General features: G+C 43.4%; 1 protein-coding gene and 1 long non-coding RNA gene across 5 annotated transcripts in view; one reads left to right on the top strand and one right to left on the bottom strand.

Annotated features, from left to right (window-relative positions):
* Positions 1-1006: 1006 nt before the first annotated feature.
* LOC141080618 (uncharacterized) overlaps positions 1007-27383 on the bottom strand; it is a 30600-nt gene continuing 4223 nt past the window's right edge. Inside the window, exons 2-4 of the long non-coding RNA XR_012228974.1 lie at positions 19386-19471; positions 15671-15702; positions 1007-1155 (exon numbers count right to left, since the gene is read on the bottom strand). This is a non-coding gene — a long non-coding RNA (uncharacterized lncRNA). The remainder of the gene's footprint in view (positions 1156-15670; positions 15703-19385; positions 19472-27383) is intronic.
* Positions 3173-27383, top strand: part of PUDP (pseudouridine 5'-phosphatase) — a 420477-nt gene continuing 396266 nt past the window's right edge. Inside the window, exon 1 of one of the 4 annotated variants that reach the window (XM_073565963.1) lies at positions 3173-3410. In XM_073565963.1, the coding sequence (XP_073422064.1) occupies positions 3299-3410 (112 nt within the window). In that variant the 5' untranslated portion in view covers positions 3173-3298. The remainder of the gene's footprint in view (positions 3411-27383) is intronic. The other 3 variants (XM_073565965.1, XM_073565966.1, XM_073565964.1) reach the window with 3 other exon arrangements.

The raw sequence follows: 27383 nt of genomic DNA, 5'->3' as shown, positions 1-27383 counted from the left end.
TGTTATTTCCATTTTCTCATTTACATAAAATTAACATGTCTATTGATTCTGTGATCTCCGTAGTTACACGTTTTCTTTTTGATGTCACAATTATTCTCCACTGAATATATATATATACACACTGTATATACACACAGTTGTGTGAAAAAGTGTTTGCCACTTTCCTGATTTCCTATTTTTTTTCCATGTTTGTCACACTTAAATGACACTAACATTGGAGGTTTCAATGCGCTGGGACAGGAAAATCACCTGCAGAGATTGGTGGTTTTTTTTTTAAACATACTACTATTCCACAGGGAAATCCGTATCAAGATACACATATTTTTTTTTTCTTTTCAATCTGCCTTTGCTGGCTTCTCTGTGGATACTTGTGGATTTGCTGCAGAAAACGTCTGCAGCAAATCTCAACGTGTGTACTTATTCTTATGGTCCATTGTGTAGCCCAAACATGCCCATTGAAGTGTCTGCAAAACAATATCCACAGCACACAGATGGCATCCGTGGGCAGTGGCATAAATAGAGTCCGATGGGCCCCCAATGCAAAATTTGGACCTGTGCACCCAAATGCGTGTTGGTCAGATGTATGTGCTCTTGTAGTGTTATATATCCTATAAAGACACTAATGTTTGCCCTCATCCTCTTATAAATTGCCCATCCTGTAATAATTTCCCCCATCCTGGTTTAATGTCACTCATCCAGGGACCCTTACTGGTATAATATCCCATATCCTGGCCCAATCTTGTAATAATGTCCCTTATTCTGTAATAATATCCTCCATGCTTAGCCCCTTCCTGTAATAATGTCCCTCATCCTGGGATTTCCTGATGTAATATGTCCCATCCAGGGCTCCTTCCTGGTATAATGCACATCATCCTGGGCTTCTTCTTGGTATAATGTCCCCCATCCTGGGCGCCTTCTTGGTATATCGACTCCCATCCTGGCCCCTTCTTGGAATAATGTCCTCCATCATCGGTGCCTTCCGGTAGTTATCTTCCCTGCTCTTCTCCAACAAATTTACAAAAAAATTAAACAATTCATCTTACCTTCCTCGACTCCAACGATGTACAGCGTCCTCTTCCTAGCTGGTACAAATGCTGACAGCTGACTCCGCTGTGCTTGCCACGAGTGGAGCATGATGTCACTGCCATGCGCTGCCTGTGAAGGCAACACCGATGTCAGCTTCTGGAATCTCATTGGTCGATGGTGTGTATTCCAGCTGGCGGGTCTATGCGCCAAAATACATTTCAACTGAATGTGCATTCTAGGGCGCACATCCAGTAGAAATAGGCTTTGGAATCACAAGGCCCCCCACCCACGTGGGTCTGGTCGCACTCAGGATTGTTACACCCCTGCCCGTGCACAGTCTCGTTTTTCATAGACTAGAAGCTTTGGAAACCTCCGCCCGTTTCATACAGGAAAAACATTGAATACACGAATGGTAAAAACAGTTATAGATTATAACATGCAAATACATGAAAAATGGACCATCACACGGATGAAATCAGGGATAACTCATAGCAGGTGCCAAGCGGACGGTTGTAGTTGGCGGTGATATAGCCCAATATTGCACCACAATTCAGACATTGCTCAATGTCACGCTTTGTATCCGCAAATAAATAAGCACAAAAAACTTCATGTACAGTAAATAAGGCGGCGAGGAATAGAATTCAGCATCACACTGCGGTGATCACGAGAGCGATATAATATCATGGATGGAAAAACTCACATGCAAAGGAAGATATATATATGTATGATGTGTGTGTGGTGCCCCTGAGGGTCCAGTCACCACAGAGGCACTGCACCTCATCCAGACGTGTGGTATCCCACCCTAAGGTAAGGAGGGAGCACCACCCGGGACTCCAACACTTGCACCCAACACACACCAGTTCAGTCAGGAGGATGACCTCATCCCAGGCTGGCTAGGAAAGGGTGTTGGTAGGGGAGTGGGAAAGGTAGAGAAGGGGCGGAGCTTAGTGAGTGGTGTGAGAGGGTATCCAATCAGTGGCAGTTTGTGGGCGAAGTTAAGGCTGAGGAAAAAGATTATTCTGGAAAGATCCAGTCAGTCGGTTGGTGAGGGCAGAAGGAAGCTTCTGGAAAGACAGAAGGGGTCCTATGGACACGGGTAGTGCGGAAGCCAACTGTGGGGCCTGTATCCTGGAAAGGAAGGACCAGGTCGCAGTGAGGGAGCCGGCCCCTAGTCTAGTGGAGAATAACAAATGAGGCTCAGCTAGCAAGCCGGAGGCGGAGGTAACTTTAAGTGCCTCAGCCACAACCATTCCTCAAAAAGGTAGCCATAGAGATAGAGGATCCCGGGGCCTGACCCACGTCGCCCGGCAAGCTCCAAGGCTGCTGGCTTGGGGACACTGCTTGTGAAGGCGCAGGGCAGGAGAGGAGTGAGACGGCCAAGAAAGGCAGACACAAAAGGGAGTCCTGAAAAGGTGTTCCCAAATTACCTGGGAGTTTGCTGGACCCCTCCCCCAGAGGACACAGTGCCAAGTGGGCCACCGTCTACGCAGGAATTGTAAAAACCCTGAAACTGCACCCAACTGTGTTCCTCGAGTCATTTGCGTCTCTCCTGCCTTACACCGCATTCACCATCACCGTCTCAATTGCCCTGGGCCACAGCTCTGCCCGTGGAGAGCTTCACCATCTCTGCTGCCCAGGGTCTGGAGTGCAGCGTCGGCCATCATTGCCGAATACCACGGGAGGCGTCACAACAAACTCCCCATTTCCCTACCATCTCTCCATCATCATCTATCATCCTTCATAAAACATCCATCTTTACTGGACGCCCGGGGTCACGGACTGGGTCACCGCCACCGTGACACATCCCCTTTAAAGAACCTGACCGCCCGGTACCGAGTAACCTGCGGCCCTGTGGGGCGCTCCATGCGCATATATATAGCTGTACAGTCAGTCAAGATCTGGGCCAGGAGACAACAGCTCAGGCTCTGCTACATCTGCGGTGACACAAGCCGCCGATGTACCGGGGCTTTAGCTGTGATCCGTTACGCATTGTGAAGGATTTCGCCTCTATTCGCTAAGCCCACCAGTTATTTCCTGTGCGCTTTATATCCCCACGTCTTTAATTAAGTCGCTTTTGCTACATTATTTCCCAGCAGCGAAATGATTAACTGATCCGGGGATTTCCTTTCCTCAGTGATCATTTATAATAAGAGGAAGCAGCGGCCGGGGATGAATGAGGCGCAGAGCGGCGACACTGTGCGCTGCTGAGCCCACGGTTAGCTGATGGTTGGCCTTGAGGTGTGTCTGTGCTGCCCGTCCACTTCCTCAGTCCATGGAAGCGGCTCTGTGCAGGCCGAAATCTCCGCTGAGCAGCATGGCGCTGTCACCCCGCACGCTGCAGCCTGTCACCCACATCGTCTTTGACATGGACGGCCTCCTGCTCGGTGTGTACACGCATTCTCCCTCATCTGCCTATTTATGCCACCCTGCATTACTGCTGCTGCTCTGCCCTCTGGGCAGGACAGTGTTAACACGCCAGCAGTTAACTCTTTCCCTTCCAGAGTGCCCAGCTTGGAGGAAGCACTGGTTGCTTCACGTCACGCACTGCGGCAGCTGGCATTCCCTGCCTGCCACTACTAGGGGCGCAGTCCTCTGCAGAGAGCGGGGGGAATGCTCTGTCACTTCTGCCAATACAGTGACTTCCCGCTGACGTCTTGTATGGTCGGCCCTGCTGAGCATATAGGGAAACCCCGTGTATGTGGTGCATCTGTTGTTGGCTCTTAGTGCAGGGACGCAGTCGGTCTGCACACTGACCAGCGCGGTCTGCTGAGTGCGGTTCCTCCATTACCGTACTATCTGCTGTAGTCAGGAACTTAAATTACCACAATGACTCAACTATGCTGGCAGCTCCGGCTTTCGTTAGTCGGGAGTACTGTGCTCCCCTGGGATCAGCATACCTAAGGCCATGTGCACACGCTGCGGTTTTGGCCCTGCAGAACTGCAGCAGTTCCGCAGACATGGTACTTTACCATGATAGCCTATGGGTTTTCAAAACCGCAGTGCTCACGCTGCGGTTTTTTACCTGCGGAAAAGCTGCGTTTTTTTCCGCAGCATGTCAATTGTTTCTGCGGATTCCGCTGCGGTTTCACACCTTTAACATAGTAGAGGTGTGAAACCGCAGGGCAAAACCACAGGCCAAACCGCAGCAAAACCGCAGGTCACTTTACCTGCAGTTCCGCGTGAAAAAACCCGCAGGTGAATGCAGTGTGTGCACATACCCTAAGGCTGCATAGAACATGGGCGCTACATGTGCAATATGGACTCTTTCATGGACTGTTTATATTCCTATTAGTTTCTCTTTTTCTCTCGAGTTGTTTGTATTTTCTGTTCTCATTTTGTTGTTGAGCGATTAGCTTTTCTTTCATGTTGCTGAATTATTGGTATTAGAAGAAAGAGAGAATGCAAATATGTGAACTCCAACACCAGACAATGTGAGATGTAATCCGCCAAGTACTGCAGTACGGGCTGAAAATGGCTCCGATGTGGATGTCCGGGAACCTGCTGCATATTGGGAAGAAAAAATCTGTGGCCCTGATTCATTATTTGTAGTTTTTAGCATTTTTTTTCCACCCTGTGGGCGAGGCGTGGTTTTACTTATTCCGACATTTTCGGTCGCACTCACACATTCAGTATGTTCGTGAGCTTTTTATTTAAGGCCAGGTTCACATTGCGTTATGCAGACCGTGCGACACCTAGCGTTGACGGTCTGTGGTAACGCTATGGCATTAACGCCATCGCTTTGCTGCTGTACCGCTAGCGCAGATGCTGTATCTGACGGAGCCTCAGGCGCTGCGTCCGAGGCTCCGTCACTGAATGACGGCACATCGCGAACACGTGCCACTTTACGGCATGCGTCGCGATGCGCCCGACATTGGAGGGCAATGGCAGTGTTAACGGACTGCCTAAACGTAATGTGACCCCAGCCTAAGCCATAACCAGGAGTGGGACAATCAGAGGAAACGTATAATGGAAACACGTCACCACTTCTGGATTTCTCACCCACTCCTGACTTTGGCTTACAGATACTGAGGTAAAATACTGACCAAATACTGAGCGTGTGAACGTGGCCATAGGCTATGTGCCCACAATGACTTTTCTCACTGCATCGAAAACCCAGCGGCTTACAGTTCCAGCAAAGTGGATTGGATTGATAGAAATCTCCGTATTACTGACCTTCTATTTTACTCAGTGTAAACTGACCTGCGGTGTCAATTTCTCATGCGGGTATGCTGAGCTTTATCTGCAGAGTGTCCCCATAGAGTTACATAAGATGTAAAAGACATGTAATCCGCACTATCAATAGCATTTTGTCAAAGCCAAATACCAGGAAGTATCACTCCAAATAGAGACCAACATAACACAGTGCCAAAAATATGATAAAAATGCTAAAAACGTAATGAAAAATAGCTGCAGAGAATTTGCAATATTAAAAACTCATCTTGGGCGTGCCTCCCCCTGTTTGGTGCGGGCTCCAGTGGTGAGCGTGCACCTTTTGCGGCATATGATCAGCTGTTATGTGCCCCTAACAGCCGCTGATGGAATTGCGATCCACCCGCGGCTGTTAACGTATTAAATGCTGCTGTCAGTTTTCAAACAACACCCATCGGCGCCCGTGTCACGTGACTGCAGGTTGCTGACGGGTTGGCAGGACATCCCGGGGTCTGCAGCAGAACCCTGTGGTTGTCATAGCCAGATTGCTATGAGCGCCGCCCATATCAAGTGAGCATTTCTGTTACATAGAGCAGTGCTGCAGCCCCTGCTCTGTGTGGCACAAGCGATCGGATAGTCTCCCATGGAAGCTATTGAAGCTAAGGTAAAGTGAAAAAATATTAAATATGTAAAAGCTCCATTCAAAGTAAAACGATAATATAAAAATAATACACATTTGGTATCATCGCATTCAGAATTGCCCGATCTATCAATATATAAAAATAATCCGATCGGTGAATGGCGTAACGTGAAAAAAAAATAAAACCGCCAGAATTAGGTTTTTTTTGGTCTCCACATCATTGCATAAAATGCAATAACAAGCGATCAAAATAAGCCCTTACCAAGCCCCAGACCACAAAAAATGGAGACGCTATGGGTCTTGGAAAATTACATTTTTTTTTCACCACTTAAATGAAAAAAAACCTATACATTATCTACAAACTTAAATTGACCTGGAGAATCATGATGGTAGGTCAGTTTTAGCATTTAGTGAACATGGTAAACAGAACAAAAATAATTTTGGAATTGTACTTTTTTTTAAAAAAAATTTCACCTCACTTTTAATTTTTTTCCCGTTTTTCAGTACACTATATGGCAAAACCAATGGTGTCGTTCAAAAGTACAACTTGTCCCGCAAAAAACAAGCCTTCACAAGGCCATATTGATCGAAAAGTAGAAAAGCTATGGCCCTGGGAAGAAGGGAAGCAAAAAACAGAGACGCAAAAACTGAAATACCCCTGGTCCTTAACCCCTTTCTGTCATGTGATGTACTATCCCGTCCATGTGCCCTGGGACTTAATTCCCAGGGACGGGATAGTACGTCACAGCGATCAGCGGCGCCCACTTGGTGAGCGCCGCTGATCGCGGCCGGGTGTCAGCTGATTATCACAGCTGACACCCGGCACAATGTGTCAGGGGCGGTCACGGACCGCCCCCGACACGTTAACCCCTTGCACACCGTGATCAAACATGATCGCGGTGTACCGGGGGTTAAAGGGAAGCATCAGCAGGGAGGGGGCTCCCTCCGTGCTTCCCTGAGCCCCCCACAGCAGCGCAATGTGCAGCGCTGCTTCGGGGGGCTCCATCACTGCAGGTCCCCGAATCCAAGATGGCGACGGGGGCCTGTAGGGAGCTGACTTCCTCACTGCCTGCAAAGCGCAGGCACGAGGAAGCCTTGTGCAGTGCCTGTGACAGATCGCTGATCTGTCACAGTGATCTGTGATGTGACAGATCAGCGATCTGTCACATGACAGTGATGTCCCCCCTGGGACAATGTAATAAAGTAAAAAAAAAAAAAGTGTAAAAATAATTTAAAAAAAATCGCTAAATAAATAAAAAAAATATTCCCTAATAAATTCATTTTTTGGAAATAATAAAAAAAAAACAATAAAAGTGCACATATTTGGTATCGCTGCGTCCGTAACGACCCGCCCTATAAAACTGTCCCACTAGTTAACCCCTTTAGTGAACCCCTTAACAAAATAGAAATAAAAAACGAAGCAAAAAATAATGATTTATTATCATACCGCCGAACAAAAAGTGCAATAACGCGCTATCAAAAAGACGCATATAAATATCCATGGTACCACTGAAAACGTCATCTTGTCCCGCAAAAAACGAGCCGCCATAGGGTTTTTTATATGAAATTGTTTTCATTGCATAAAAGCACCAAATCATAAAAAAAACGACATAAATGAGGTATCGCTGTAACCGTACTGACCCGAAGAATAAAACCGCTTTATCAATTTAACCGCACGCAGAACGGTGTAAACGCACCCCCAAAAAGAAATTCATGAAACGCTGGTTTTTGTTCATTCTGCGTCCCAAAAATCGGAATAAAAAGCGATCAAAAGATGTCACGTGCCTGAACATGATACCAATAAAAACGTCAACTCATCCCGCAAAAAATAAGACCTCACATGACTGTGGGTCAAAATATGGACAAACTATAGCTCTCAATATGTGGTGATGCAAAAACTATTTTTACAATAAAAAGCGTCTTTTAGCGTGCGACAGCTGCCAAACTTTAAAACCCGCTTTAAATAGTAAATTGGAGTTAGAATTGGGGGGGTTTCCACTGTTTGGGCACATCAGATGCTCTCCAAATGCAACATGGCATCTGATCTCAATTCCAGCCAATTCTGCGTTGAAAAAGTCAAATGGTGCTCCTTCCCTTCCAAACTCTGCCATGCGCCCAAACAGTGTTTTACCCCCACATGTAGGGTATCAGCCTACTCAGAACAAATTGCAAAACAACTTTTGGGGTCCAATTTCTCCTGTTACCTTTAGGAAAATAAAAAATTGGGGGCAAAAATATCATTTTTGTGGAAAATTTTTTTTTTCTTTTCACACCTGGGCGTTATAAACTTCTGAGAAGCACTTGGGGGTTCAAGGTGCTCACCACACATCTAGATAAGTTCCGTGGGGGGTCTAGTTTCCAAAATTGTCATTTGTGTGGGGTTTCCACTGTTTAGGTACATTTGGGGCTCTCCAAAGGTAACATGACACCCACAGAGCATTCCATCAAAGTCTGCATTCCAAAACGCCACTACTTCCCTTCCGAGCCCCGACGTGTGCCCATACAGTAGTTTTCTCCCACATACGGGGTATCAGCGTACTCAGGACAAATTGGACAACAACTTTTGGGGTCCAATTTCTCCTGGTACCCTTGGGAAAATAAAAAAATTGGTGACTAAAAGATCATGTTTGTGGAAAAAATACGATTTTTTATTTTCATGCCCGGGCGTTATAAACTTCTGTGAAGCACTGGGGGGGGTTCAAAGTTCTCACCACACATCTAGATAAGTTCCTTGGAGGGTCTAGTTTCCAATTGTGAGGGGTTTCCACTGTTTTGGTACATCAGGGGCTTTCCAAACGCGACATGGTGTCCGATCTCAATTCCATCCAAAAATGTCAAATGGAGCTGCTTCCCTTCTGAGCTCTGCCATGCGCCCAAATAGTCGTTTACACCCACATATGGGGTATCAGCGTACTCAGGACAAATTGCACAATAACTTTTAGGGTCCTGTTACCCTTGGGAAAATAAAAATTGGGGGTGGAAAAAATATGATTTTTTAATTGTACCGCTGTACGTTATAAACTTCTGTGAAGCCCTTGTGGGTTCGAAGTTCTCACCACATATCTAGATAAGTTCCTGGGGGTTTCGTTTTCAAAATGGGGTCACTTGTGGGAGGTTTCCACTGTTTAGGTACATCAGGGGCTCTCCAAACGTGACATGGCGTCCGATCTGAATTCCAGCCAATTTTGCATTAAAAAAGTCAAACGGCGCTCCTTCCCTTCTGAGCTCTGCCATTCGCCGAAACAGTGGTCCCCTCCCACATATCAGGTATCAGAGTACTCAGGACAAACTGCACAATAACTTTTCCAGTCCAATTTCTCCTTTTACACTTGGTAAAATAAAAAAAATTGAACCTGAAGTATTTTTTTTGTGAAAAAAAGTTAAATATTCATTTTTTTTTTTTAAATATTCAAAAAAATTCCTGTGAAGCACCTGAAGGGTTAATAAACTTCTTGAATGTGGTTTTGAGCACCTTAAGGGGTGCAGTTTTTAGAATGGTGTCACTTTTGGGTATTTTCTATCATATAGACCCCAAAAAGTGGCTTCAAATGTGATGTGGTCCGTAAAAATAAAATGGTGTTGCAAAAATGAGAAATCGCTGGTCAACTTTTAACCCTTATAACTTCCTAACAAAAAAAAAATTTGGTTCCAAAATTGTGCTGATGTAAAGTAAACATGTGGGAAATGTTACTTATTAAGTTTTTTGTGTGCTATATCTGTGATTTAAGGGCATAAAAATTCAAAGTTGGAAAATTGCGAACATTTTCAAAATTTTTGCCAAATTTCCATTTTTTTTCACAAATAAACGCAAGTTATATGAAAATTTTACCACTAGCATGAAGTACAATATGTCACGAGAAAACAATGTCAGAATCACTGGGATCCATGGAAGCGTTTCAGAGTTATTACCTCATAAAGGAACAGTGGTCAGAATTGTAAAAATTGGCCCCGTCATGAACGTGCAAACCACCCTTGGGGGTTAAAGGGTTAAGTAAATTGGGACATTTGTTTTTTTCCATTGAGTTTTAGAGTGTGCTTATTTAATGTGTTTTTATTGTATCTTTTTAGTATTTGGCTTTGTCAAAACTTTATTGATTCAGTTATGTGCGGATTACATTGTTTTTTTTTCTGCATTTCCGTTGCGCAGCCGCACTAAAAACCTAGATAACTCACCGCTTCCCCTTTCTGGCCACAGCATTCTCTTCTTCACAATCACAAATCCTTGCCCACCCCAGCACCTCCTACCTACCACACATTCAGAAATCTACAAACCATTAACACTCATACACTGGCAGACTCCCTACACTCATCACTGTCCCCAATCTCCTCTTTTTCCTGTCCTGATCTGGCTGTACATCACTACAACGACAAGTAGCTCCACTCACCCACAAAAACCTCCAACCACAGAGTAAAAAAACCCTGCCTCACATCACAAACTCAACTTCTCCAACGATGCTCTAGGAGTGCCGAATGCTTATGGAGGAAAACTCACACACCAGAAGACTTCATCCACTCCAAATTCATGTTAAGAACCTATAATTCTGCCCTTCATCTTGTAAAACAGACCTCCTTCACTACCCTGATCTCCTCACTATCCAATAACCCCAAGAAACTTTTGATACCTTTCAATCCCTCCTTAAGCCAAAATCACAAGCCCCTATCACAGACATTTGTGCTGATGACCTGGCCTCCCATTTTATAGAGAAAATAGATAATATCCGTCAGGAAATCCGCTCCCAGCCACCAAGTGCAATGACTTCCATCTCTCCCTTCATTTCCCCTGGCTCACTCTCCACATTTGTTCCCATCACAGAAGAAGAAGTCTCCAGGCTCCTCTATTCTTCTCGTCCGACTACATGCACTACTGACCACATTCCCTCATATCTCCTCCAGTCTCTCTCTCCAGTCGTCACAATTCGCCTAACTACAATCTTTAATCTCTCCCTCTCCTCGGGCATATTTCCCTCCCCCTTCAAACACTCTATCATTACTCCATTATTAAAGAAACGCACTGTTGACCCCGCCTGCACAAACAACTACAGACCAGTCTACAATCTCCCATTCATCTCTAAACTCTTGGAGCGACTGGTTTACTCCCACCTTACCCATTACCTCTCCGCTCACTCCTAGACCCATCACAGTCTGGTTTCTGCCCCCTATATTCGACAGAAACTGCACTCAAAGTGACCAATGACCTTCTGATAGCAAAATATAACGGTGACCACTCTGCTCATTCTCCTCGACCTTTCTGCAGCTTTCGACACTGTTAACCACCATCTTCTCTCTAGGCTCCCGTCAAGGACACTGCTCTCTCCTGGTTCTCCTCCTATCTTTCTGACTGCTCCTTCAGTGTTTTGTTCGCTGGCTCCACTTCATCTCCTCTTTCTCTCACTGTTGAGGTACCTCAGGGCTCAGTCCTTGGCCCCTTTCTCTTCTCTCTCTACACGGATCCAATTGGACAGACCATCAGCAGATTTGGCTTTCAGTACCATCTTTATGCTGATGACACACAACTATACACGTCATCCCCTGACCTTACCCCCGCTGTACTACAGAACGCCAGTGACTGCCCGCATTCTCCAACATCATGTCTGCTTTCTTCCATGGGTGGCACCATAATAACACCCCGGCAGGCAGCAGGCGTGCTGCTGGGTGTTATGTTTGACACCAATCTCTCCTTCACCTTCCATATACAATCTCTTGCCCGCTCTTGCTGCTTACACCTAAAGAACATCTCTAGAATCTGCCCTTTTCTCACCGTGAAAACAACAAAAACCCTTACTGTCGCCTTGATCCACTCCTGCCTGGACTATTGTAATGCTCTATTAATTGGCCTCCCCGTCACTCGACTTTCCCCTCTCCAGTCCATCCTTAATGCTGCAGCCAGGGTCATCCATCTGGCTAATCGGTACTCAGACACGTCCGCTTTTCGCCAGTCAATACACTGGCTGCCCATTCATTATAGGATCCAATTCAAAGTACTTATTCTCACCCACAAAGCTCTCCACGGTGCGGCACCCCATTACATCGCCTCCCTTATTTCTATCAGCCTAACCAACCGCTGCGCTCTGCAAACGACTTTCGACTAACCTCTGCACTAATCCGTACCTTCCACCAGGGCTGTGGAGTCGGTAAGCCAAACCTGCGACTCCGACTCCTCAATTTCCCTTACACCGACTCCGACTCCGACTCCACGACTCCGACTCCGACTCCCACACATATTGCTTATATTTAAGTGAAAAATTTATTGTAGTACAATGTGAACCTCAGACATTTAATCATTTTTATGATCCAATAATCAAGATATTTAGATAGAACAGAATATATATTGGTGTACTACCCAGCTTTCATTCTTTTTGGTACAGATATGATATGGACACAGATATGGATAAATGGATATATAGATAGAGCAGATTTCTAATCTGCTTTTGCTATTGAAAACATTATCTATGAGCTCAAAAACCTTTCAGGTGATGCAGTTTTTTAAAAAGATGATCAGCTTTTGCAGCTGAAAAACGTATCCTCAAAAAACGCAGGAAAAACGCTGTGTGTGAATGTAGCCTTAGATCAGGAATATAACAGCCATTTATAGGACATTTCATAACTTTCCCAAACTCCTATGAAAAAATATTCAGCACATCCTGCATTGAATTACTGTACCCAATTTATTATATATTTTAGGAGTCGGAGTCGGTACATTTTATACCGACTCCAACTCCGACTCCGACTCCACCAAAATGAGCACCGACTCCGACTCCGACTCCACGACTCCGACTCCACAGCCCTGCCTTCCACTCCCGACTCCAAGACTTCTCCCGCGCTGCGCCAATCCTCTGGAATGCTCTACCCCAAGAAATTAGGACCCACCACAACTTGCACAGTTTTAGGCGCTCCCTCAAAACACATTTGTTCAGAGTCGCCTATCACGTTCCGTAATCAGTCATTTTATGTGTAAGTGTGCATGTGTAGCCCGTTCACTATCCCACACTCCCTCAAAATGGCTGGACCATCATTGTAAATACATCACTGTAAATACACACCTGTACTTTGTATCTCCCCCACCTCATTGTAGATTGTATGCTCTCACGAGCAGGGTCATCTTATTTTGCTTTAATCATTGTATTATTGCTAAAGATGTTACTTTTGACTGTTGTGTTTTTAACGGTTAAATTGTAAAGCGCTGCGGAATATGTTGGCGCTATATAAATAAAGGTTATTATTATTATTATTAATAATAAAAACACTTGCATTTTCTACCTGCGGATATTCCGCATTTAGTGCAAGTCTATGGGGAAATGCACACATATAACTCATCGTAACCACAGGAGAAATTGCCATTTTGTGGATTAGCAACACGCACCGTAGGTCACTTTATGCTGAGTAAAAGAGCAGCACAATGGGCATTTTTTTTTTTTTCACACCACGTAAAGACTTTTTTTTTTTTTATTAATAAGCAACATGTAATTTTCTCTAAGGCCGGGGTCAGACGTGCGAGAAACTTGCATGAGTCAATACACGGCACTGCCGCTGGCACTCGGGACTGGAGCGTTCAGCTGCATGTATTTCTATGCAGCTGGACGCTCTGGTCCGAGTGCCGGCGGCAGTGCCGGGAATTTACGTGCAAGACTCGTGCGAGTTTCTCGCACGTCTGACCCCGGAATAAAAATGACAATTACTAAAAATGCATGCACTGTATTTTTCGGACTATAAGACGCACTTTTCCCCCCAAAATTTTGGGGGTAAACGGGGATGCGTCTTATAGTTGGAATGTACGGTACTAACACTTAGCCTGGTGGCAGCAGGAGTCGAGCGATTCTTCTTGTGGTCCGACTCTGCAGGGCGATGATCTCGCTCCCATCCCAGGCTGGTGCAGCAGGTTCAGCAGTGCTCGGTTGTGTGGGGTGGCTCCGGTGACATTTTCTGATGTCCGACACTGCAGGGTGATGATGGTGGCGCTGTGTTCGGTGGTGCCGGGGGCTCAGGAGACATTTTCTGAAAGCCCGAAGCCCCACACGTTTATTGCCTTGATGCTGTGACCTGCGGGAAAATGGCCGCCAGAGGCGGCGCATGCACAGATTGAGATCTCAGCTCAGAGATCTTGTCTCCTGAGATCTTGGGATGAAATCTCATTTACGAGATCTCAATCTGTGCATGTTCCGCCTCCTACGGCCATTTTCCCGGAGGCCACAGCATCGAGGCAATAGAAGTGTGGGGCTTCGGGCATTCAGAATTTGTCGCCGAAGCTCCCCACACTACCTAGCACCACCGAACCTGCTGCACCAGGCTGGGATGGGAGTGAGATCGTCGCCCTGTAGCGTCGGACCCCAGAAAAATCGCCCGACTCCTGCTGCCACCAGCACTGACGATTCCCCCCCCCCCCCCCCCGGTAAGCTGAATTCAGAGCTGTAAGACGGACCCCCTTTTGATGCATTAGTTTATTCTCCCCTGAAAATTTGGGGTGCATCTTATGGTCCGGTGCGTCTTATAGTCCGAGAAATATGGTAACTCACATATGACTGTTTCAATAAAGTTTTGTCAAAGCCAGAAACGAGGAAGTATCAAAAACAAAGCAGCGTTATTTAAACCATGACATACCAAAAAGAGACAAAAAGTGCAGTATTAAAAACACATGCGAAAAAAGGAACTCAAACATGCATTTGAAAAACGTAAGTAACCAAATTTACATAATAGGGACAGAAATGGTTAAAAATATCTGGAACATCAGAAACTCAGCAATATTTTTATGCAATTATATTCCTGTACTACCGTATAGGCTTGAGTATAAGCCGACCCGAATATGAGCCGAGGCACCTAATTTTGCCACGAAAAAAATGGTTAAACTTATTGACTCGAGTATAAGCTGGGTATGGATTGTCCCATCATCCTTGTTCTGGTATGCATGGCTCCCCCGTCCCTGTCCAGGTATGCATGGCTCCCCCGTCCCTGTCCTTATATGCATGGCTCCTTACCCTTATCCTTGTATGAATGTTTCCTATTTAAAAATAAAAGAAACATCCTACTCACCTTCCTGCTAGCCCTGATGCATCTCATTTCGGCGCCAGCAGCTCTTCCTGCTGAGCGATCATGTGGCCCCGCTCATTAAGGTAATGAATAATCACTCCACGCCTATGGGAGTGGGGAGGCATGCATATTCTTTATCTTAATGAGCAGGGCCACGCGATCGCTCGGGTGGAAGAGCTGCTGGCACCGGAACCAGCAGGATGCAGCGAGGGCATGCAGGAAGGTGAGCAGGATGTCTTCTGGAAGCCGGTGGCTGCAGATGTCACTGTGCGCGCTATAAGAGAAAAGAATATTCATTTCTCTTTAGCAGCGGGCATAGTTGCAGCCGCCGGCTCCTGCTTTCTGTAACCCGCTGCTCTGCCGCTCCCCCAACCCCGTCGGCCCTCTGGGACAACTAATGTATAAGTCGAGGGGGACGTTTACAGCACAAAAAATGTGCTAAAAAATTCGGCTTATACACAAGTATATACAATAGTAGAAAACCTGCCGAATTTTGTTGTTGCACTATTGGAAGTTAAGGTGCAATACTTAAAGGATTAACAAAAAGGTTCCAAAAAGTTTCGATGCACCATTTTGTAGAATATTATGCAAAAAACAAAATTTAATGCCGCAAGGCAAAAATAAAGTTGCTTTTTAAAAAAAAAATGCAAATGATGAACTGGAGCCACAAAGTTTCATACAAATATGCCTGTTTTTTGGCACGTTTGCTTTTTTGCGCTTTATTTCGATTAAAAAGATTTGTGACCCTATTAACAAACATGTCATAGGTTAGGACTCATTCAGATATCCATTTTTCGTATGCGAGTTCCTTGATTTTCACTGATAGAACGTTACCTAGTATAGTCTCTTCACATGTTGGTCATCAACTGGGGAAAAAAAAAACAATAACAAATTTTGTAATTCAATACTGCACTGAAGTAATTTTACTGCTTTGCAAATGCTATTGTTTTGCTTTATGTCATGCCATGTAATTCTGTTTTATGTTATGTGCTATGTACCACCTGCAAATTTGATTGCAATTATGCCTTTGAGGACATGGTCAGATGGTCGCATGACACGGATGACAATCATTTCGCAGCACACTGACTGGCTGGCGGCTCTCCTGTCAGGACAACCTCCGGCTAGTCCGAGCATAGCGAAGCAACTGTCGCCTGTGTCATGTGGCCGTCTGACTGTGCTCTTAGTTAGATTATGCATGCTTACCATGCAATGTATTTTTTAACTTTAATATGCATGTGATGCTAAATATTTGAGACAAATGTAACAGAGATTCATGAATTGAGATAAAAATGTATGAATTATCGCTTGTATAAGCAAGGTTGTTGCACCGTGCGAGTTTTGTCTGCTGTGGTGTTGAGTAAGAGTGCAGTGTGTGGTTGGCATTAGCATATGCCTTCACCCCCAGTAGAGTTGAAAGGGCTTAAAAGCCATGACTTTTCCAAAAGTAAAGCTCAGACACCCGCAAACAGGAGTAGTAGGACGTAGTAAGTAAAAGCGCCTGCACCATAACTAGTCAAAAAATAAGGCTAGAGTGGAGCATAGAAAACATCTCCAGCCTGAGCTGCATTTGGCGTTGCCTCACATGGAGACCAGCCCACTTGTATGAGAGAGAATTGCCGTTAGAAATTGTGAGCATTACATCCATGAAGACATTTTTTCTGACCGTGTGAGGGTTCAATCACCCAAGAGGGGCAAGTATCAGACACACAGGATACTGTAAGCTGAAGCCTTAGGCTATGTGCCCACGTTCCGGAAGTAGCAGTGAAAACATGCTGCGTCCAAAACGCTGCCTTCTATTGAATGCAGGTAAATCCGCATGTGTTCGCTTAACTGTGCAGATTTACCTCATCAATACATTCTTTTGTTGTAATTTAGCATCTCTGCAAGGGAAATTGACATGCTACAGTCTTGAAAGACGCGCCGCATGTCAGTTTCTGGTTTCTGCATGTGATCTGCTGGTGTACAGAGATGCATAGTGGACATGGGATTTCTAGAAATCCCATCCAGTAAGCTTTAACATCTGGCCGCTGTGGATTTGACACTGCATAAGCACGCAGCAACAAGAAAACACAGAATGACAGATTTGCAAAAATACTCTGCAATAAAAAATGAGATTAATCAGCAAGTGCTGGATAACAAATACAGGGTGTTTAGTCGATACTTTTTTTGCGCATAAAAAGTACATCAAGCTGCTCCACCATGTCAAGGTAACCCCTATCGAAGCAGTCCCTATCTAATGCATTAAAAACCTCAACATGTGAACAGTGTCTAATATGATCAGGATTCAGACATGCCGCTCCCTAGTATGGGCTTGTGGTCTGAGACAGCTCTTATGTGCACGTCACACGAGAGGAGTGGGGTCTCCCAAACCATGCAAAGCAAGGAAAAAAACGGATTAAAAACACAAATGTGACATGCACAATTGTGAACACGTCGATCAGACAATGCTCACACCACCCACTAACTGAGATAGTAGTTGGTACTAGGGAGCGGCCTGTCTGAATCCTGTTCATATTAGACACTGTTCACATGTTCAGGTTTTTAATGCATTAGATATGGACTGCTTCGATAGGGGTTACCTTGACGTGGTGGAGCAGCTTGATGTACATTTTTTTTACGCAAAAAAAGTATCGACTAAATACCCTGTATTTGTTATCCAGCACTTGCTGATTACTGCCATTTTTTATTGCAGAGTATTTTTGCAAATCTGTCATTCTGTGTTTTCTTGTTGTATCTCAGTTAGTGGGTGGTGTGAGCATTGTCTGATCGACGTGTTCACAATTGTGCATGTCACATTTGTGTTTTTAATAAGTATGCAGCATCAAACCCGCAGCAATTTCTCAAAGTGGCAGCGTACCCTAAGCGCTCGCTCAAATGGGCGTATAACTCAGACAAGTGCAATCTAATAAAAAGATGCATTGCAACAGGACAAATTTTATTCAATTTATGCAGCGCAGATCTGTGTATTTTCTCTCACATGTATTCAGCGTGAGAAAAAAAAATGTCAGGATGCTGCTATTTGACTCCGAAATCGGATGATTGTGAGGAAGAAAATCGCACTGGCATATAAAAGATCAGCCCTATCCTAATTCAGGAGAGTGTTTTTTTTTTTTTTTTTTTTTTGTTTTTTTTTTTTTGTTGTTAATTTTTGTCACTTATCATCCGTCCGTTGTCGATTCACAATTTTTTTTTTTGCTCCGCAGCTATCAATCTTTTACAGGACCATTTACATTTATCCACCTTACAAAATTGCAATGTATCTGTAAAAACTGAATGCCACACTGATGGCTGCACTCAGCCGAGTATAGAGTGAAATTCCAGCATGAGGCGACGTTTTATATTTTTTTTCGCCACAGACAGATTCTGTCAGTAAAAACAATTGGCCATCTGCACTGCCTTATTGACTTACATGGGTCAGTGTACTATCCAATGTAAATCAGATAGCACTCCTCAGAATAATACGCTGTTGTCCCTGTGGTGAGAAACCTTCTACCACTAAAAGGCACAAGATATTTGTATTATTTCTTAAATCTCTTTTGTAAATGATTTTGCCCCATACACAACATCAGTGAAATGAACCAGCCCCTTGACACCTGTGCGTAAAGTACACAGCCAACTCTCCAGTGACACGATTCGGGGTCCTGGAATCACCCAGAGTTTCCATAATGCTATTAGGTTTTCCCAGTAGAGGTATCACCTTTAAAACTTCCATTCCTTTACTGTGTTTTGCCTTTCAGTAAAATATTTAGTGAAATAAATATTCTCTAAATGTGCAGCTTGAGGGCACATCTCATAGCAGCTGTCATGTGGCGAGTTATCTTATGTGGCAGTAGGTCTTTGAACCTTCAAGGGCCGGTGTGTGACTGATTCCAATGTACCCCCTATAGCTATTGCTCTGATAGTACAGCAAACCTCTTATCTCAAAACTTCCCTCTTTTAGTATCATTTGGTTACAAATGTGATAAATTAAAATTAAACTGAATACAGAAAGAAGACTGCAATAAGTTTCGTTTTGCTTGGCACATAAACCAGCTAAGTGTGTGTTCTGCTTGTAGAGGGAGAACGGATTGTAATGTATTGAAGCTCCCGGTAAAAGACAAAGGCCGTAAAACACTTCTGTTTTTTCAGTTGTATATTTTTCAGCACACTTGCAGCTCTTCTTCCTACATATCATTCATTACTACCAGATGTAATGCCATAAAGTATCTACAGAGATATACCGTAGTTGCCGTACTGTACACACTTTTCTTAACCATTTCTATGTTTATTGATCACTTTAGTAATCCAGTTCTGTGATTAAGAGATACTATTGTCCTCCGTTATGCTCATTAGTCCTAATGATGATTTTCTCACACGAAAAAAACATGTAAAGTTTGGAATTCACTCAACTGTTTTTATTTTAAAGGAAACCTGACAGCATATACTGTAGATGCTACCTGAATCATGGACTGCATGATTCAAAGACAGTCCACGTGACAATGAAGGGGAGAAGCACACAACAGGGTAAAACCCTAATCTAGGAGACAGTAAAAACAAAAGGTTTGCTCACCTTGATTTGTTGGTGAAGACACCACAGCTATAAAGGGTTAGATAGCCATCTGCCGCTGCCCTGTGGCTGAGGGAAAGATCCATCCGCTGGAAATGACCAAAACAGGATAAAAACGCATTAAAAATTGACAGCGATGTGGGAAAGAAGCCTTTTGCTGCGATATTGTTAGAAGATTCTTTATTATCCACTATGTGTTTCAATGCTGTACTGGCATCTTTATCAAGTGTAAGAAAACCACCAGGGCAACAAGACTTTCTGTTACTATGTAGAGCATAAAAAGAGCAAAGAATTAACTGGGTTGAAAGGCAAAAAGAGCAATTGTAAGTAGTGATGGACAAACATCTGGATGTTCGGGTTCAGCTGAATATTTAAAAAAAAAGTTTGGTTCGGTTACCAGAACAGTATCCAAACCTGAACCTGGACTCAAACCCTATTCAGATGAATGGGGGGCCCGAATATCCGTTGTTTGACATGCTGTCATTTGCATGACAGCGTGGCAAACACTGTCTCTCATCAGCGGTAAGTTCATTGCCGCCAGTCAGAGAGCTGTGACTCCCACGGTGTCAGATGATAGCGTGATCCAGCAGCTGTGACCGGTAATAAAAAAAATTTACCTCCGGTCAGACAGGCCTCGGCTAATGAGATTACTATTCCCATCAGCCTATGCTTGCTGCCTCAAATAACAGTGAGAGTATTCATCATCCAGCACCTGAGCTATAAATACATAAATAAAAAAATGATGTGGAGTCTTTTTATTTTTGATAACCAACATGGCAAAACTGACAGCTGCAGGCCGCAACCCTCATCTGTCAGCTTTATCATGTCAGGTTGTGAAGAATAGAGGGGTCCTCACTCTTTGTAAATTTTATATAAATAATTAAAGAACACAGCGTGGGCTCCCTACCAATTCTGACAACCAGACAAACTAAGCAGACAGTTGGGTGCTGGTATTCTCAGTTTGGTAAAGGGCCATGGATATTGCCTCCCAGCCTAAAAATAATAGCCTGCAGCCGCCCCAAAAAGGGCGCATCTATTAGATGTACCAATTCTGATGCTTTGCCCGGCTCATCCAACCTTGCCCCGTGGCAGTGACAAAAGGGGTTGATGTTGATATTTGTGGGTGGATGTTAGCTTTGTATTTTCAGGTGACATCAAGCCCAGTTAGTAATGGAAAGTCATCTATAAGATGCCTGTTTATTACCACCCCTAAAGTCATATTGTCAGTAAAAACACACAGAATAAAGTCCTTTATTTGAAATAAAAATACACACTTTTACAAATTTATTTAAAAATAACAAACATAGTTATACTCACCTGACGCCCCCTTCCATTGAAGCCCTGTTCTGCTTTAAAAAAAGCAAAATAAAAAAAACAAACAACAATATCCCTCACCTGTCCAGCATACTGTCCCATGCCATAATCCATGTCTGCGATAACTGTTTTTCAAACTGGATGGTGCCAAGATGCGACCTTCCAGGCTGAAAACCACAGGCAAATGAGCTGCTGTGAGTGCAGCATCAATGACTATTTTTAGGCTTGGTGGGGGGCATTATCCATGTCCCCTTAACAGCCTGAGAATGCCAGCCTCCAGCTGTCTGCTTTAGCTTAGCTGGTTGTCAAAAATGGGGAAGACCCCTTGCCGTGTTCTTTATTTAAATAATTGAAAAAAGCCAGTGTGGGGACCCTTCTATTCTTGATAACCAGGCATGATAAAGCTGACATCTTAGAGTTGCAGCCCACAGCTGTCAGTTTTGCCATGCTGGTTATCAAAAATATAAACATCTCACATCATTTTTTATTTATAGCGCAGGCGCTGGCTGATGAATACTCCCGTCAGCCGTGCCTGCTCTCGCTGTTATTAGTGGCAGTAAGCATAGACTGATGGGAGTAGTACTCACAGCAGCCGACCTCTCTGTGACTGGAGGTAAACGTTTTACTCATTTTTTTGCTGCTGGCGCTCTTACCGGTGGTAATAATATTACCGACGATCAGAGCCACTGGTGTTTCTCATGCTGTAATGCAGATGACCTCATGGGAAAAACCTGATGTTCGGAGTGCTGAATCTGAACAGTAACACGGACTTCCTGGAAAAGTCCATGCCCGAACAGTAGGTGTTTGCCCATCACTAATTGTGAGTACACTGTGCTAAATACACTTCTCAAAAAATAAAGAGAACACTAAAAATGCCACATCCTAGATATCACTGAATGAAATATTCCAGTTGTAAATCTTTATTCATTACATAGTGGAATGCATTTATGTTCTCCCTGTGGTCGCAGCAATCTGATCAGTATCACTGCTGATCAGAGTCTGTGCCAAGGGACTTTTTCTTTTTTTTTTTTATCTAGATAGGTTAGCGGACGTCGCAGTGTAAGTGATGTTTGTGTTTTATTTTTTTTTAATATAGTTTAAATTAGCTTTTTAGGTAGGAAGGTAGCGTATTAAAGAAACAGATGTCACAGTATTAGTGACGTTCAATTTTCTTTAAGAAAAAAAAAATAGTAGAGTACCTTTATAGGTAGGGAGGTAGCATATTAGAGTAGTGGACGTCACACTGTTAGTGACATACAAATTTTTTTAGAAAAAAAAATTGTTAATACAGAGTAGTTTTATAGGGAGGGAGATAGCGGTTTTCTTTTGCAAAAAAAAAATTATCACCCGGTAATTTGTTAGCTAGTGCATTAGGGCATACGTCAGTGTTAGAGATGTCCGTTTTTCTTTTGCAAAAAAAAATAGCGCATCTATTAGTTTTTCTTTTCATTTTTTTCTTATAAGTGTTTCTTCTAATTTTTCATTTTTTACTTTTTTTTTTTTCTACTTTTGTTCTTTCTACTTTTTTATAATATTACCCTTTACACAAGCCGCAGACAATAAATGTGTAAAATCACCATTTACACACACATCCCCATTGTTTTGAAAAACAAAATAAAAATGGCCTATTCATCAAGAAGACATTATTCACCAGAGTAGGCATATGCTTTCTTTGTCTCCGACATGGATTCAGGCAGTGAGGAGGATCCCACATTCCTTTATTCGTCCTCTTCCTCCTCCTACTCATCTAGTGAGAAGGGACCCCCAGCAAGGCGCCATAAAACCCAGTAAACCCCTTCAGCATTTTATCCCATGTGGACTCAAATTCCCTGAAATTTATCAGCCTGTTATTCATTGGCAGGTCAAGAATTCTATCTACTGGCTAACACGGTACAAACATACATGTATATATCTTTCCTGTATTGGCAGGTCAGGAATCCAATTTCATATCACCGGCCCCACTGAAATTGACTTTTTCAAATTTTGTCAGCAAGGAAATAATAAATCTTATCGTGGTGCAGGCAAATATGTATTTTTATCAATTTTTCACCCAAAATTGCACGTCATTATACTCCGGATGGAGCCCTGGAAATGCCACAGAAATTGACATTTTGGGGTATTGTGTTGCATATAGGCATAGTCAGAAAATCAGAGCTTTGGCAATACTGAAGTACTAATATACTCTACAGCACACCGGTATTCTATAAGGCCATGACAAGGACACAATTTGAAGCGATCAAAAAATGTTTGCATTATAGTAATAATGCAGAGTCCTCCTCGAATCGATCCTAATTTGGACTGTCTAAATAAAATTTGGCAAGTAGTTATAATTTGCTGAGGTGTACAATCTCCAAAGGGACATCTGTATAGATGAATCTCTGGTTAATTTCAAAGGGAGGCTAAAATTCTGACAATACCTGCCCAGGAAAAGGGCCAGGTACTGAAGTAAACTGTAAAAGCTGTGTAAGAGTACCTCATGATACACCTACAGATTTAGGGTCTACCCAGATTGATCTCCCCCTGAATGCCTCCCTGTCCTGGAGGTGAGTGGGGAAAATTGTGTGGGAATTGCTGCACACACTGTTGGATAAGGGTTATGACCTCCTACATAGAAAACTTTTACACCAGAATCCCACTCTTCAAGACCCACTCTATCAAAGAGGCCTCCCTAGTCTGTTAATTGGGCATCTGCTAAGAAAGGGCAAAAGCAGAGCCAATGGAGTGACAACATGCTGGTGGTCAAGTATAAGGACAAGAGGGATATACTCATCTTGACCACAATACACTGTCACAACAGCTCCCTTGTCATTGTCCGAGGTGCCACAACACAAGTCCCAAAGCCAGAATATAATTTGGATTATAATAAGTACATGGGGATGTGTTGATATCTCAGATCAGGTCCTCAAACCATACATTGCCATGCAGAATGCTAAAGTATGGTACAAGACATAGGCCGTGCACATTGTGCAGATTGAACTCTACAATGCTTTTGTGCTGTTTCGATCTGCAGGAATTACGGGGATTTCCTTCAGTTTCAGGAAGTTGTCCTCAATGCCCTAATGTTTGACCCTCATGTAGGTGATGGTCCCAGGTCAACTTTTTCCAGCTGTGGTTCCCCAAACAACGAAGGGAAGATCATGAAAATGGTGCAAAGTATGCTCTAAGAGGGGAATCCAACAAGTGTGATACAACACACTTTTATAACCTGATGTACTCCACACAATTTATACATACCACCACATTATAAATTCATACACCTGTAAAACCAAAAGCATTATTATCATTATTATAACTATGCCTTTAGATAAATTCCTTGAGGGGGGTAGTTTCCAAAACAGGGTCACTTGTGCAGGGTTTCCACTGTTTAGGCACATCAGGGGCTCTCCAAACATGACATGGTGTGCAAAGATCATTCCATGAAAGTTTGCGCTCCAGTCACTCCTTCCCTTCTGAGCCCTGCCATGAGCCCAAGTAGTTTTCCACCACATATGGGGTATCGGTGTACCTGGCATATTGTGCAACAATTTTTGGGGTCTATTTTCTCATTTTACCCTTGTGAAAATAAAAGAATTGGGGCTAAAAAACATTTTTTCATTAAAAAATGTTTTTTTTATTTTAACGGCTTACCGTTTTAAATTTCTGTGAAGCACTTGGGGGGTCAAGGTGCTAACCACCCATCCAGATAAATTCCCTAGAGGGGTCCAAATAAGGTCGCATGTTGGGGGTTTCCCCTATTTATGCACATCAGGGGCTCTCCAAACGTGACATGGTGTGTGCAGACCATTCCATCAAAGACTGAGCTCCAAACAGTCACTCCTTCCCTTTCTATCCCTGTCATGCACCCAACAGTAGTTTTCCACAGCATATGAGATATCGACGTACTCAGGAAAAATTTGAAAACACTTTTTGTGGTCCATTTTCTCCTGTTACCATTGTGAAAATAAAAATAAAATGTGGCTAAAAGAACAATTTTGTGTTAAAAATAAACATTTTTTTTTTTTTATTTTCATGGCTCATCGTTCTGTGAAAGCACCTGGGGGTTCAAGGTGCTCAACACACATCTACATAAGTTCCTTGACGGGTTTAGTTTAAAAAATGGGGTCACTTGTGCAGGGTTTCTACTGTTTAGGCGGCACTACAGGGGCGCTGGAAACATGACATGGCGTCCGATCTCGATACCAGCAAGTTTTGTGTTCAAAATTTGAAATGTGTTCCTTCCATTCCGAGCCCTGCCGTGCACCCAAACAGTGGTTTCCACCTACATGGGGTATCTATGTACTGTGGTTTTGAGAACCTTGAGGGGTACAGTTTTTAGAATGGGATCACTTTTGGGTATTTTCTGTTATATAGAATGCTCAAAGTCACTTCAAATGTGATGTGGTCCCTAAAAAGAAGGTTTTATAAATGTTGTTTAAATTGAGACATAAACTTTTAACCCTTCTAAAAAAAAGTAATGTTTCTAAAATTGTTCTGATGTAAAGTAGACATGTGGGAAATGTTATTAACTATTTGGTGTAACATAACTGTGGTTTAAGGGCATAAAAATGAAAAGTTTGAAAATTGCAAAATTTCCGATATTTTCACAAAAAACACAAGTCATATCGAACAAATTTTGTCACTGTTATAAAGTATAATATGTCATAAAAAACAGTCTCAAAATCAGTGGGATCTGTTGAAGCGTTCTAGAGTTATTACCTCATAAAGTGACACTGGTCAAAATTGAAAAATTGGCCTGGTCAGGAAGGTGAAAACAGACTTTGGGGTCAAGAGGTTAAAGGGGTTGTACCACGAACAAAGTTGATTTTAATCTCAATAGATCTAGGAATAATTAGAAGTTCCACAATTGGATGTGTTTAAAAAAATGTGCTGAGATAATATTATAAATGTGCCCCTGCTGTGTACTGTGTAATGGCTGTGTCTGACCATACAGGAACATGGTCTGATCATACCACATCTCTTGGGCAGGGGAGGGAGTAAAAGAGTAGAAAGACATTAAAGAAATTTGGATTGCAAATAATTCTTTCTTTGAGGTAAAACATTTTTTAAAAATAGTCAGGGAAATGTTTTCCCCCCTCAAAAAGAATCATCTCCAATCCCATGCTGTGCTATCTGTATTCTCTCTTTTGCTTTCTCCCCTGCTCAGGAGCTGTGGTATAATCAGACCGTGTTCCTGCATGGTCAGACACAGCCATTGCACAGTACATAGCAGGTGCACATTTACAAGATTATCTCAGCACAGGACCATTTTTTTTAATCACATTCAATTCTGGAAATTATTATTATTCCAAAATGTATTGATTAAAATCAACTTTAACCCCTTTGCAACATGAGCCATACTAATACGGCGCATGTCACATCTCTGTTATGATTGAGTCACCGTAGGAGGCAGACACAAAAATAGAAGCTACGTCCAGAAAACCAGAGAAGTTGGCAACTATCAGATTGCAGACCCCTGAACCTATCAACACAACTAGCAGTAGCTGTGGGGGGTTCCTACGGTGCCCTAGACCCCTCGATCACAGCCGGAGAACTGTATAGCCTAAAGACAGAAAAGGAAATCTAAACTGCCCCAGAGCAGACCCCAAAGCAAAAGGCAGCCCCCAACATATAATGACGGTGAAGCAAGATGAAAAAACAATACACAGGCAGAAAGATAGGCTGAGCAAACGATGGGGCCCAAAACTAACTAAATAGGAAAGGACGGTTGCTGTCTGCAATCTGCAAAAACCCTCACAACAAAATGAGCCAACAAGCTGATATGGAAAAAAGACCCTGAAGCAGCTACACTTCAAAAGCTATATCAGCACTCAGGTACTTTCTGAAGAGAGAGCTAAAGGAATTCAGCTCACCCCAGCAGGGAATGGCAGAAATCCAGAAAAACAGAGCAAAACAAAGGCAAAGCAAAAATGCAACAGGCAGAGCAGAAAACTTAGCTTTAGATGAGCAGGAATTCAGACTGGTCTCCAAGGATCCCACAGAGAAATCACCCGCAGGGCAAAAAGTGCGTGGGCGGCCTTATATCCAGTCAGCCACTCCACTCAGCCAGTCATCATCATTAGTCTCAGATGTTTGATAATCAGGCTCACTACCTTTCTTCACCAGAAGAGGGAGTTCACCGGCCCTCAGTAGTGAACTCACAACACATCTCCCCCTTTGATGTGGGCTTTGGTGGTGATCCCACATCTTTGCCAGGATATGTCAGCTGTTTTGAACAGCTGACATGTGCCTGCAATAGCCACGGGTGGAATCGTGATCCACCCTCTGCTATTAACACGTTAAATGCTGCTGTCAAACTCTGATAGCAGTATTTAATGCGCGCTTCCGGCAATTGGGCCGGAAATCCGCCCACCAGTGACCCCTGTCATGTGATCGAGGGTCACTGGTGGGTTGGCATGACAACCGGAGGTCTCCTGGAGACCCCTATGTTTGTCAGTGCCGGCTTGCTGTGAACGCTACCCGGTTGTTGGCGCTCATAGCAAGCGACTAATTCTGCTATATTGGCGATCTGATCATCTCCTCTATGTAGCAGATCCGATCGGGTTGTGGCAGCTTCTAATCCCCCTTTGAGACTATTGAAGAATGCTTAAAGTAAAAAAATAAAAAATAGAAAAGTTCAAATCACCATCCTTTTGCCCCATCTAATATATAATTACCTTGTAATGTCTTCACTTCCTGTTGTGTCCAGAT

This window comes from Dendrobates tinctorius, unplaced genomic scaffold, assembly GCF_039654945.1.
Source record: "Dendrobates tinctorius isolate UK_male_01 unplaced genomic scaffold, ASM3965494v1 ptg000016l, whole genome shotgun sequence".
Lineage (NCBI taxonomy): Eukaryota > Metazoa > Chordata > Amphibia > Anura > Dendrobatidae > Dendrobates > Dendrobates tinctorius.
The sequence above is the reverse complement of the archived record's forward strand: the minus strand, read 5'-3'. Positions and strand labels throughout refer to the sequence as shown.